General features: G+C 31.6%; 1 protein-coding gene across 1 annotated transcript in view; it reads right to left on the bottom strand.

Annotated features, from left to right (window-relative positions):
• LOC111700786 (dual specificity tyrosine-phosphorylation-regulated kinase 2) overlaps positions 1-13,093 on the bottom strand; it is a gene marked incomplete at its 5' end in the record, with an annotated part of 52,811 nt that overhangs the window by 32,278 nt on the left and 7,440 nt on the right. The window contains 5 exon segments of the mRNA XM_023471825.1: positions 620-692; positions 938-1,004; positions 1,787-1,860; positions 6,246-6,370; positions 10,839-10,973. Of these exon segments, the coding sequence (XP_023327593.1) occupies positions 620-692; positions 938-1,004; positions 1,787-1,860; positions 6,246-6,370; positions 10,839-10,973 (474 nt within the window).

Raw genomic sequence — 13,093 nt, 5'->3', positions numbered from 1 at the left:
TTACTTCACCACCCCCCACCCCCTTCCCAGTTTCGTCTTAATTAATTTTTATTATTGTTCATTTAATTTAGTTATCGAGAAATTTTTCAAAATAAAAATTTTTAAACAGGTTTTTTTAAAGATTAGGTTGAAATGTGGTCTTCATACGGGGGTGTATGGTAAAACCAAAAACTAAATGGTGTTAGATAATGATGGTTAGTAACTAAAACTAAAAAGCTGTAAAAATGTTTTTATGTCACATTATATTGCGTCGTCATTAGTGTCGTTAGTACGTTCACGATTGCATCCATTTCAACGCAAATTGCATTTTAACAAACTCAAAGTCAGAATACTTTGAGTTTGACCTGTGGAAATTGACGAAAGACATTTGGACTCTTAGTTTATAAGAATTGGTTTATTTATCCTTATTGGCGGTTATATATGGCTATTCCCTTCCAATTGGCTTATTTATCCTTATTGGCGGTTATATATGGCTTTTCCCTTCCAGTTGGCCCTAGAAACCATCATAGGGACTATTATGAGATCCCATTGATATGAAAATACTGTAAATTGACATGAATAATACAGAAATGGAGGAGGTAAAAAAAAAAAAAATAAATTACGATGTAAAAATTCTCACCTTAATCCCAGATCTACCCTGCTGTTTCAGCAATACGTTCTCAGGCTTCATATCACAGTGAATAATTTTATTCCTAAAGCAAAAAAAAATATTTTAAAATGAGCAAATTCAATTTTTTTACAATTTTTTAATGGTTTTTATTATCAGAACTAATAAATAATGAAAAAATATTTGATGATTTTGTGGGGAAATGAATAATAATTATACAAAAAATTATTTAATTCCCATAAAAATCCTTATTTTTCCCAAATAAATAAAATTTTAATTTTACTTTAATTTTAGAATGCACCCCTGTTTGTATTTTTTAAGAAAAGTCACCTGAACAGAGTATCTAGACACTGCAGAAGGCTGTGTGCGAATTTTCTTACAAGTTGCAAACTGAATCCTGAAAAACAATAGTTTGCAACCTGAGTTATGCAAAATAATATAGAGAAGTCTGCAAAATAAATGTCCTTGTACAAAAAATTTCGTTCTTATTCATCTTCTGAATATTTAGTAGAGCAGAGATAAAATCTTTTGAATTTTGAATCGGCTCATAACGCGCCAAGTCGGTTCAACTCTAGTTCAAATTGTCGAACAAAGCTCCCCCTTGCTTTGTATATTATTACTTGATCTATTTCACTAGTATACTTTAATCTAATAGTTTACGCAGTTTAAACGATATGGCTTAGCGCTTTAACATCCAAAAGTGTTGGTCTGAGATAAAAAATTTCTCGTGGATATTTCCTTAAAAACCATTAAAAAATATGATGAAAACTATTATTATCTAGGATTCAATAATGTAACCTTCATGCTTATTTGAAAAATGCCAACAGATGGCTTATAATAAGGCCTTAAGCATACAATTATAACACCATTTGTATGAACACTACATATAATACAATGAAAATACAATTATCATATAGAATATGAAGATGGAAGATGAAGCAATTGTACACATTTTTTTACAATATTTAAATGAATTGTACACATTAAATGATAGAAATACAGGTTTCTTGTCTACTTGGTAGTTTATTTTTAATAGGAAGCTTTTGCTTTCTATAAAACTTAATTAATAAATTGTAAAAAAGGAGAAAAGAAGTTTTCAATTGGTTTGGAAATAAAAAATAGATGGAAGACACATTTATTGTTTATAAATAAAAAAATAAAAAACGAAAAATATGTTACCTTGGAATTTGTTCTTTTTAATTAGTTCGTAGAGGTTTATAGAGAGAAGCTCGAAGGTTATACACGTGTGGGATCTGAAATAATAATAACATTAATAATAATAATAATAATAATCATCACAATAATATAATAATAATTATAACACAATAATAATATTAATGATAATATAATAAAGATTAATAAAAAGTTTATGATAACGATGATGATAATTGTAAAATAATAATAATAGTAATATTAATAATTGTAAATAATAATTACGATGATGATATATATTATCATACATTCAGGATAATTCATGAATGGTTTATGCATACAATATAATATACAAAGATTAACAGATAGCAGACAGATAGACATATAGAAAGATATACAGATACATAGACAGACAGATAGATAGATTGACAGATAACTGTGCACATAGATACACAAATAGATTGATAGTCAGATAGATATACAAATAGCAAAACAGATAGGTTGACAGAGATAGCTAGAATTTTTTGGGGATGACAGATACATAGAAACATTAATAAACATAAAATTAGGTGTATATCAAGTAATCTCAACTATGATAGACTGGTGAATAGACATATAAATAGATAGATAGATAGATATATAGATAGGTAGATATATAGATAGGTAGATAGATAGCTAAATAGAAAGATATCTTGGTAGGTAGCAAGACGGAAAAATAGAAAAATAGATAGGTTGATAGATAGATGGAGACATATAGCTAAATAGATATATAGATAGGTAGATAGATAGCTAAATAGATAGATATCTAGGTAGGTAGCTAGACGGAAAAATAGAAAAATAGATAGGTAGATAGATGGAGACATATAGCTAAATAGATTTATAGAGAAATATTTAGGTAGATAGATAGATGGATAGATAGATATCTAGGTAGGTAGCTAGGCGGATAAGGAGAACGGTTATATTACCAAATAGTATGGTTGACTGGTATCCATGAAGCCGGATTGTTCAATGAGAGAGAATACAGAACAATAAAAACAAAGGTTTTTTACACCTTTCAGTTCTTTGTCTAGCTTTTCAAATTCAGCTAAGCTGTCCTTTCCATTTCTGTCCTTGACTTTTCTTTCTTTCAAAGGGAGTGTCCTTGAAATTTTACCTCTATACACTATTCACAATGGTACCCTTTGATAATGTTGAACTATTGTTTTTTTATTTCTAACTAGAAGTGCTTAATTCTGACAATTTCGTGTATTGTTTCTGCTGCAGAAATCCGCTAGTTAATTTTACACAGAACCAATAGTTAAAAGTACAAATGGTGATTCAATCAAAATTAATCTTATTTAACTGTTTTTACAGATTGTCATTTATTTTGGTAACTATTTCCTTGCGCCCCAACCCNCCCCCCCCAATACTATCCTCCTTTTATTTCGGAAATCCTTCAAATGTTACTTCTCATATTTCGTAGACACCTGTATATAGGAAGCGTGTGTATCTTTCCCCCTTTTGAAGTTGGGATTTCCCCTCAATTTCTACATTTTTCAAATCCTCGATCTTCCTTTGCATACATTGTATTGTAAAAACAGGGTGGGACAAAAAAAAGAAAGATGTCAAAATCCAATGTCGTTGTTGTAAAGTACTTTTTTTAATTCTGGGTCACTGTTTTTAAAACCCATTAAAAAAATTTTGGGACACCCTGTAATTTTGCACCTTTTCAATCCCCGCGAATTCTTACAATTTAGCGCGAAAAGATAGATGAGAAAACACAGAAGGTTGACATCTTACTAACTTAATGACCCAGACACTCGGCCTCAGGACATGCATTAAAAGAGACTGTTCGCCAAAAATAAAAGTTTTTTTTTACCAATTTCTCATTAAAAGAGCTTCGTGGCTATTTTAACTTTAATTTCCCCCTTCATTTTCGCGAATATATATCTTAAACATTTATTTATACTGACACTCATTTAGACTTATATATTTTTTGGGTTTTTATTTTCCTTTTTTGGTAAACATCCTCCTTTAATTTCTAGCATTTAACTATAGTTTTTTCTATAAATATTACGATACATATAAATAGTAATTAATTCAATTTTTTACCTTTCGGAAGAATTAAGTGAATTTTTGTGGGCTGAATTAAAAAAAGTTAGTTTATACCAAACTACAAAAATTACTTTTGAATTATTTGAACCCCCCCCCCTCCCCCCTTGGATGTGTTGTGAGAGTATAGAGGTAAAACTTAAGCCGGTAAAGCCTAGATTACCCGAGGTTTATTAGATAATATTATTCTGCCCTCTTCTTATCATAAAATATTTGGAGTTGTATTTTTTTCTTCTCTTCCCCCTCCCCCCCACACTTCCCACAAACACCACACACCCTATGAACACAGAACTTTTTCACACAAAAAAACTTTTAACAGAATATTCAGCTTTTTTAAAAATGTTGTACATTTTAGGTAAAAATTCTTTACTCTTCTTATTATACAAAAACAAAAAATTAGGAATGTTGTATTTTCTATATTTTCATGCTTTTCTAACCTTTCCCCCGAAAGACCACACCCCTTTTTCACAAAAAAAATTCTTTCGACATTTTCAAAATTTTTAATATTATCATATTATTAAAAATATCAAATGTTTTTTTCAACAAAAGCTTTCAAAGTATACTGCACAGGACACAGTTGACCAGCTTGTGTTAAACTGTGACGTATTAGGACAGCAATTAATAGCTGTTTTTTGTAAATAAACAAACTTCATTATAATCTTTGCCATTTTAATAATAGATGGACTAAGCAAGACCTCCCCATTCAAGTTAGGATAGGTTTAGACAGATAGAATAGGTTAGGTTCAGATAGATAGAATAGGTTAGGTTCAGATAGATAGAATAGGTTAGGTTTAGATATTAAAATATAAAATAAAATATAAAAATTATACAAGTTTTGCATTAAAGATTTAGATATATTTTCCTCCTGATTATTTATTTATTATATATTTGATCTGTTTATTATGTTATTGCAACCAATCAGAAAAATTGCAAAAAAGTTGCAATCGTAATGAAAACATTTACAGAGTGCACTTTGAAAGAAAATAATCAAAATAAAAGTTGTTAAATAGAATCAATCTCACAGGAATACTATTTTTGTTAAAAGTAGTTACAATGCTACTAGTTTTATGAATTAAATTAGACTTCATTCAATGTTATGAATTTACGACAAACTGTTTGCTGAGGAGAAAAAAAATATTTTCAAATTAGGAGAACTATGAAAATTTTTTTGCTCGGTCTACCAAATTTGAAAGCAATCTATGAAAAATCGATAATTCAACAAAATTTTTACAAAGACTCTCAAATTGATATATCTACAAAAATCCACCAAGACTCTCATTGCTAAATCTACCAAAATCCACCAGGACTGACTGTTAAATCTACCAAAATCCACCAGGACTAATTAATGTTAAATTCACCAAGAGTAAGACTAATTAATGTATCTACCAAAACCCTACCAAAAATCCACTAAGACTCTGATTGATAAATCTACCAAAATCCACCAGGACTCTGATTGATAAATCTACCAAAAACCACCAGGGCTCTGATTGATAAATCTACCAAAATCCACCAGGACTCTGAATGATAAATCTACCAAAATCCACCAAGACTCTGATTGATAAATCTACCGAATTTCCCCGAATTTATTGCTGAAAGGTTGCGTGGGAGCATAGTACAAAAGACTGCCCTTATAAACCCAATACAGGGGTTATCAAAAACATAAAAGTGAAAAATTCTAAAATACATTATTTAAAATTGAATAAAAATTTCAAATAAAATAAAATTGTGAAGAATATTTAACTTGAAAATATTGCGAGTATATCTCAAACATGCCAATCATAGTGATAAATGTTAGGTTCAGATAGATAGAATAAGTTAGGTTCAGATATATAGAATAGGTTAGGTTCAGATAGATAGAATAGGTTAGGTTCAGATAGATAGAATAGGTTAGGTTCAGATAGATAGAATAGATAAGGTTCAGATAGATAGAATAGGTTAGGTTCAGATAGATAGAATAGGTTAGGTTCAGATAGATAGAATAGGTTAGGTTCAGATAGATAGAATAGGTTAGGTTCAGATATATCGAATAGGTTAGGTTCAGATAGATAGAATAAGTTAGGTTCAGATAGATAGAATAGATAAGGTTCAGATAGATAGAATAGGTTAGGTTCAGATACATAGAATTAATAATGTTGAGATAGGCACTGTAAACTAGCCAGGAGGAGAAGGTCGTTACTGGTCGACTTTGTGACCTCGTTGCTCCTCTAGTTCTGATTTTAAGAAAAAGAAAAGCCTATTCGGTTACAAATTATAAATTCAACACCTACAATTAGATGAGTTGTGATAATAAAGAAACACACAGATTTAAGTTTTTAAGATTTAAGTGGGGGGCGGAAGTGGGAGGAGGAGAGGGGGGGGGGGGGGACCTATATAGGATATTTGAAAATTTACCAACCTGAAGTTAAAGTTATCGAACATATGAATGATATTACAGGTGTTGTCCTTGTCTTGTTTCTTGAGATGGTCCAGGATTCTGATCTCTTCTTGGGCCTGGCGGTGGAACCTCTTCTCATTTCTCACCTAGATATAGGGTTATACAGTACATTGTACATAGCTTGTGTACCGTGGTTGTACGCCAGAAATATAAGAGAGTTTTCTTTTTGATGTTTTTGCAATTGCGTATATTTTTTAATAATCTTTCTTAAACTAAAATATTTCGTATCTACAAAACTTCTTGACCCCGTTCATAAGACCAAATTTCCGATATTTGATTTCATTTCTATACTCTGGTCTTAAGTTTCGGGCTCTGAGCCGGAAATTAAAAAGAGTATCGTTGAACAAAACTCCTGAGTTTCCTTTTTGAGGTCTACAAACTTGCGTAGATTTTTATTTGAGAAATTAGAAAATCAAAAAATGTAAAGAAAACACATTAAGTAAGAATTCTTAGACAAAAATATTGTTATCTACAAAACTGCCTGACCCCATTCATGAAACCAAGTTTCCGATACTGGGTTTCAGTACGATACTCTGTCTTAAGTTTCGGGGACCCTTTTTACAACTAAAGGTATTGAAGTTTTTGTGTTACATCAATGAAACTATACAATCTGAGTTTAGCTCCGGGTCCTTATGAGAACTGAAGGGGTTACATCAATTGGACTATCCCTATTCCGAGCTATTGAGCTCACACTGATTACAGTAAAAAAAATACGGTAGGATTATGTAGTACAATTGAGCTTATACAAAGGTGCAACATCAATGACAAGTAACCAAAGAATTATAAAGATAGTTATTTCAGAGTTGTACGCATTTTTAGTACTGCAGTGTACTGTATATGGGCTGTAACGTAAACACAAGACGGATGTCACAGCCTGACATGGTATCCATCTTTCACATAAAAATCAATGAAATATTCTGGTCATACGAGACTATTATCATATTATGTTATCAAAATTTTCAAATTTAAATACTTTTATCCTCCTCGGATACTGGAGCAACACTGTTGCATCTATTCTTGTTTACAAACACCGCCCAAAAGAACTGGTTTCAATATTTACACAGAGAATACGCAACAGCAAAAACTTTCCTTGCCTTATTACCTTGCAAGTAACAACTTTACGGTCTAGTTTTGAGTTTCCACACAAGTATGAGAACTTTGTTCTTTGCTGTTAAACACGCATGGAAACATAGTAAACATTGTGCTTATAATAATGTAATTAATATATAAATATTATGATGTATCCGTATCAATCTATCTATCTATCTATCCATGTATCGTGCGTAAAGAAAGCATTAAAACACATGTTGAATTGTTAATACATGATAAAACTATGATTAAGAAGATAAAAATATGATAGTGCCAGTTAAAGCTCGGAAGGAGGGGGGGGGGGGGGGGGAGTTAGGAACCTTTAAGGGACTGTCCCCAAATATTCAGGGACTTCAACATAATTGAAAAGACCTTTTAAACACTAAAATGTGTTTTCCCTATCTGAAAATTTAAATTCTAGAAAACCAGCTTTTCCAGAAAGCTAATTGTGGATTTCAAAGTTATCAATGATCATAATTTTGAAAACTTATTATTTTCAATTGTGGATTCACAATAAAATTGACTTGCGCATTTCTACTTCAGGAAACACAATAGCAATGATCAGAATTAAACACTTTTGAATCCCTATAAAAACGATACTATCTTTCACATGATTGATCTGTCAAAGGTTTCAATGTTACCGTTGTGAATCAGGCATTGCCATCTTTATATAAAGAGTCATTTCAAATTACGCTTACAGTCCCTTTAAGTGCCTTCTTCAGTCGCAACCATGTATGTCCTCATCTGTCATTTTCAGGGAAGGGAAAAGTAAAATATGGTCAGATATATCAATGTAAAACATCATAATCTAATAACAACAGAAATACATACTAGAGACATTCATAGATGTAGGGTGAGGGTGGCAGCATTCAGAGATCAGTGTGGGAGGGTGGGAAGGAATAGCCTCTGTATATATAATTTATATCATCAATTCCAGTTCTAAAAGAGTTCAACTAACTCTAAAGCAAATCATCATAAAGATGGGAGGATGGCGGGAGGGGGGCAAAAATGTTAAAAATCTCATTGATTATCTTTTTGAAATTACAATTTAGTTTTCTTAAAATGTTAAAATCTCATTGATTATCTTTTTGAAATTACAATTCAGTTTTCTTTAAAAAGTGACTTACGGATTTATGCAAGGGAGACAAAGAAGAAAAATTTACAAAATAAGTTAAAACATTAAAAGAAACAAGAAAAAACATTAGTTGAATTCTCGCAACAGATGGAAACCTTGAAACCCTTTCATTAAATATATAGTGTTCTGTGTGGGTGGAGCTAACTAGAGGCCATTAAAACTATAATTAAATACTAGGATAACAATAATCAAATAGTAGGATATTAATATATAATAAATATTAAAAAAGTTAAAGAGGAGAATTTTTTGCGTAATTTCTATTTTTCTATCTTTGATTTTTAACCAAATCCAGAAAGATACCGAAAAAAATATTTTTCCGAAAACAGACAAGTCTTGTACCGAATACAGACTAGTCTTGTACCGAATATAGACTAGACTTGTATCAAATACATTCTAGTCGTGTACCGAATACCGACTAGTCGTGCAATGATTACCGACTAGTCGTGTACCGAATACCAACTAGCAGGCGCGCAACTAGGGTGGTCAAGGCCCCCTAGCCTGATTAGGGGGGGAATGCCCCTTCCTTAGGAAGGCTTGCCCTCCCTCCCCCCCTGGGGGGGGGGCAAAGAAGTGACGAAGTCCACCATGTTTAGCAATTTAGCGATTCATGAATCCTGACCCTGAGCAAATTTAAGAGCTGTGATCGTAAAATAAAAAAAATAAAAATTGAACGTTAGTTTATTGAGCTTTTAGTTCAATCGATATACTGTAGTACAACTATTAAATTAATCCTATATGTTCACCGCAAATATTGTGTGATGTGTCATATAAAAAAAATATTTTCCATATACAATCAGGATTTTTTAATGAAAGGAATTTCTTGCCAGTGTCTGAGTACAATATTGAAATTTGATTTATGGATGAATTATGAATATATATATATATATGAAAATTGTAAATTAATTAATATTGTGATTTAATTAACCAGAATAGATTTCTTTTTTATTTCATATCAGATAACACATCTAACTTACTGAATATCCGGTTGGTAAGGTTAATTTTACACATTATAATAATAAACATTTTTCTTGCCCCCCCCCCCAACCGAAATGTTATGGGGCAAAAAAAATTTCGAGCGTCACACGAGATATTCCCCTCTTACCCCCCCCCCTCTAACAAAATTTCTAGTTGCGCGCCTGCCGACTTGTCGTATTTAGAATACCAACTAGTCATGTACCGAATACAGATTAGTCTTTCTTGTACCGAATACAGATTAGTCTTTCTTGTACCGAATACAGACTAGGGGTGTACCGAATACCGCCTAGTCTTGTACCGAATACCGCCTAGTCTTGTACCAAATACAGACTAGTCTTGTACCAAATACAGACTAGTCTTGTACCGAATACAGACTAGTCTTGTACCAAATACAGACTAGTCTTGTACCGAATACCAACTAGTCTTGTACCGAATACAAACTAGTCTTGTACCGAATACAGACTAGTCTTGTACCGAATAACACTAGTCTTGTACCGAATACAGACTAGTCTTGTACCGAATACAGACTAGTCTTGTACCGAATACAGAATAGTCTTGTTCCGAATATCAACTAGTCTTGTACCGAATACCGACCAGTCTTGTACCGATTACAGACAAGTCCTGTTTCGAATACCAACTAGTCTTGTACCGAATACAGACTAGTCTTGTACCGAATACAGACTAGTCTTGTACCGAATACCAACTAGTCTTGTACCGAATATAGACAAGTCATGTATCGAATACCGACCAGTCTTGTACCGAATACAGTCTAGTCTTGTACCGAATACAGACCAGTCTTGTACCGAATACTGACTAGGGTGTACCGAATACCGACTAGTCTTGTACCGAATACAGACTAGGGGTGTACCGAATACCGACCAGTCTTGTACCGAATACAGACTAGGGATGTACCGAATACTGACTAGGGGTGTACCGAATACCGAAAAGTCTTGTACCGAATAAAGACTAGGAGTGTACCGAAGAACATAAAAAGACTTTTTTTCATCAATTAAAAATTATCTTTTAGATTTATAGCATTTCAGTTAAACCCTATGGCTCCAGTGGTCACTTGAACTAAATATGGCATGATGAGAGTTGAGTATAATTGTATATGTATTGTATAACATTTAGGTATATAATTAGATATATGCTATTATACACATACATACTGGCGCTAGTATATATATATAATATTTAGTATATAGGTCAAATTATACAATTAGAGAAACCTTGAATTCAATAGAATAATGTAGGATCATACAATTACGCAACTAAATTTAATGGTAAGTTAAAAACTACAAAAAGGCATAAATAAATGAGAATTAGAGAAATAGCTACGTTTTTTTTAAACTTACCATTTTAAGTGCTACGTGTTGATGTGTTTTGTGATCGTAAACTTTAAGAACTTGTCCGAACGATCCTTTGCCGATCACTTTGAGGATCTCGTATCTGTAGGCAATATGATCGTGGGGTATGTGTGTGTAGGATCCCTGAAAAAAGAATAATATTTAATTATGTGTATTTAAAAAAAAGTATGCACACAAAATCAATTTTAAAAATTTATCTAAGTTAAGTGTTTTTAAACTAAATTTTGATTCAATAAAAGTATTTAATCAAACATGAAATTGACTCTTTCAAAATAAAATGTTAAGTTGAAACCTGATATTTACATTGTATTGCCCTGGTGAAAGCTATTTTATAGGGTTTACAATTTAAAAACATTTTTCCTAGATTTTTTACTAGTTCTAGATAAGATATGTCGATAAGAAAATATCAATTAGATTAAAATAAGATAGATCGCATTAAGATAAGATATGTTAGATTCAAATAAGATAGGTTTAATTAAGATAAGATATGTAAGATTGAGCTAAGATCGAATTAGATTACAATAAGATATGTTGGATTACATTGAGATAATATTGGCTTATAATAAAATAAGATATGTTGGATTAAGATAAGATAGATTAGATTATAAAAGATAAGTTAGAGTTTGATTAAAGTAAGATATGTTAGACTAAGCTAAGCTAGATCACAATAAGATAGATCGAATTAAGATAAGATAGGTTACAATAAAATAAGATATGTTGGATTATAATAAGATGATATTGGTTTATAATAAGATAAGATAGGTTAGATTATAAGATGGGTTGGAGTTAAGTTCTGATAGTATAGGTTGGATAGATTAGAAATTATTATGCTTTCATTTAACTTATATTTAACTCTTGACCTAAACTCACAATTATATATAATTAAACTTCCTAAAATCCTAAATCAAGCAAAGATAAACCCCTAACTAGTCTAAAATCCTAAATCAAACAAAGATAAACCCCTAACTAGTCTAAAATCCTAAATCAGTAAAGATAAACCCCTAACTAGTCTAAAATCCTAAATCAAACAAAGATAACCCCCTAACTAGTCTAAAATCAAACAAAGATAACCCCCTAACTAGTCTAAAATTCTAAATCAAACAAAGATAAACCCCTAACTAGTCTAAAATCCTAAATCAAACAAAGATAACCCCCTAACTAGTCTAAAATCAAACAAAGATAAACCCCTAACTATTCTAAAATCCTAAATCAAACAACGATAAACCCCTAACTAGTCTAAAATTCTAAATCAAACAAAGATAAACCCCTAACTAGTCTAAAATCCTAAATCAAACAAAGATAAACCCTTAACTAGTCTTACATCCTAAATCAAACAAAGATAAACCCCTAGCCTAAAATCCTAAATCAAACAAAGATAAACCCCTAACTAGTCTAAAATCCTAAATCAAACAAAGTCGAAAGCCCGAGCCGTAAATAAGGCTCAACAACAGCTTAGACCCGAGTCGTATTTTCTTGAATTTTTTAAATCGCCGGCTCAGCAATACTTACAATTTTCCCAAAACATGCCAACCGTTTGTTGATATGTTTTTGTATTAGTTCTCTAAAAAAATATTATTGCGAGAGAATGGGAAATTTATCAAAAAGAACAATAATATTAATAGTAATTTAGAAAATATCCTAATAAAACGCCGGGTTTGTGAAAGCGTACTGCAATGTTTACAAATATCACAAACCAAACAATTTGCTTATTTGATTTTGTATTAATCTTCGATTTCGAAATAAATGAGACATTGGGAAATTGATCAAAAAAGAATATAAGTGAACTTATTATCAGACGGTGTAATCGTCTGGGGGAGGGGGGGATACGTCCCTGAACAATTTCCCCAACACTCTGACGCAACCCAGGAAACATATGTTGAATGCCCTGTACGCAAAAACTCCCTGGTGTACGCACAAAAACATGGTTTGGTTTCACTAGAGACGTGATTTACATAAGGGCAGTTTAAAATGGGGAGAAGGGGGGGGGGTTAAAGATATATCTTTGAAACTTAGTAAATGATATTGAATTGAACATTTATTAATTAATAGAAATAAAAGGTATGACAGGTAGTATATGGCTTGAAGCTTGAAAAATAATAAATAATAAAAAAATGATAGAAATGACAAATAATTATAGACAATGCAGGTGGAGCGTAGAGGCAACCAAGGTTGAAGAAATCTCAGGAAGTTGATCATTTTACACTGTTCAAAAATACAATTACCCGTATCAAATACATTCTAGT

The sequence above is a fragment of the Eurytemora carolleeae genome, unplaced genomic scaffold (assembly GCF_000591075.1).
Source record: "Eurytemora carolleeae unplaced genomic scaffold, Eaff_2.0 scaffold169, whole genome shotgun sequence".
In the NCBI taxonomy this organism is placed as follows: domain Eukaryota; kingdom Metazoa; phylum Arthropoda; class Copepoda; order Calanoida; family Temoridae; genus Eurytemora; species Eurytemora carolleeae.
The sequence above is the reverse complement of the archived record's forward strand: the minus strand, read 5'-3'. Positions and strand labels throughout refer to the sequence as shown.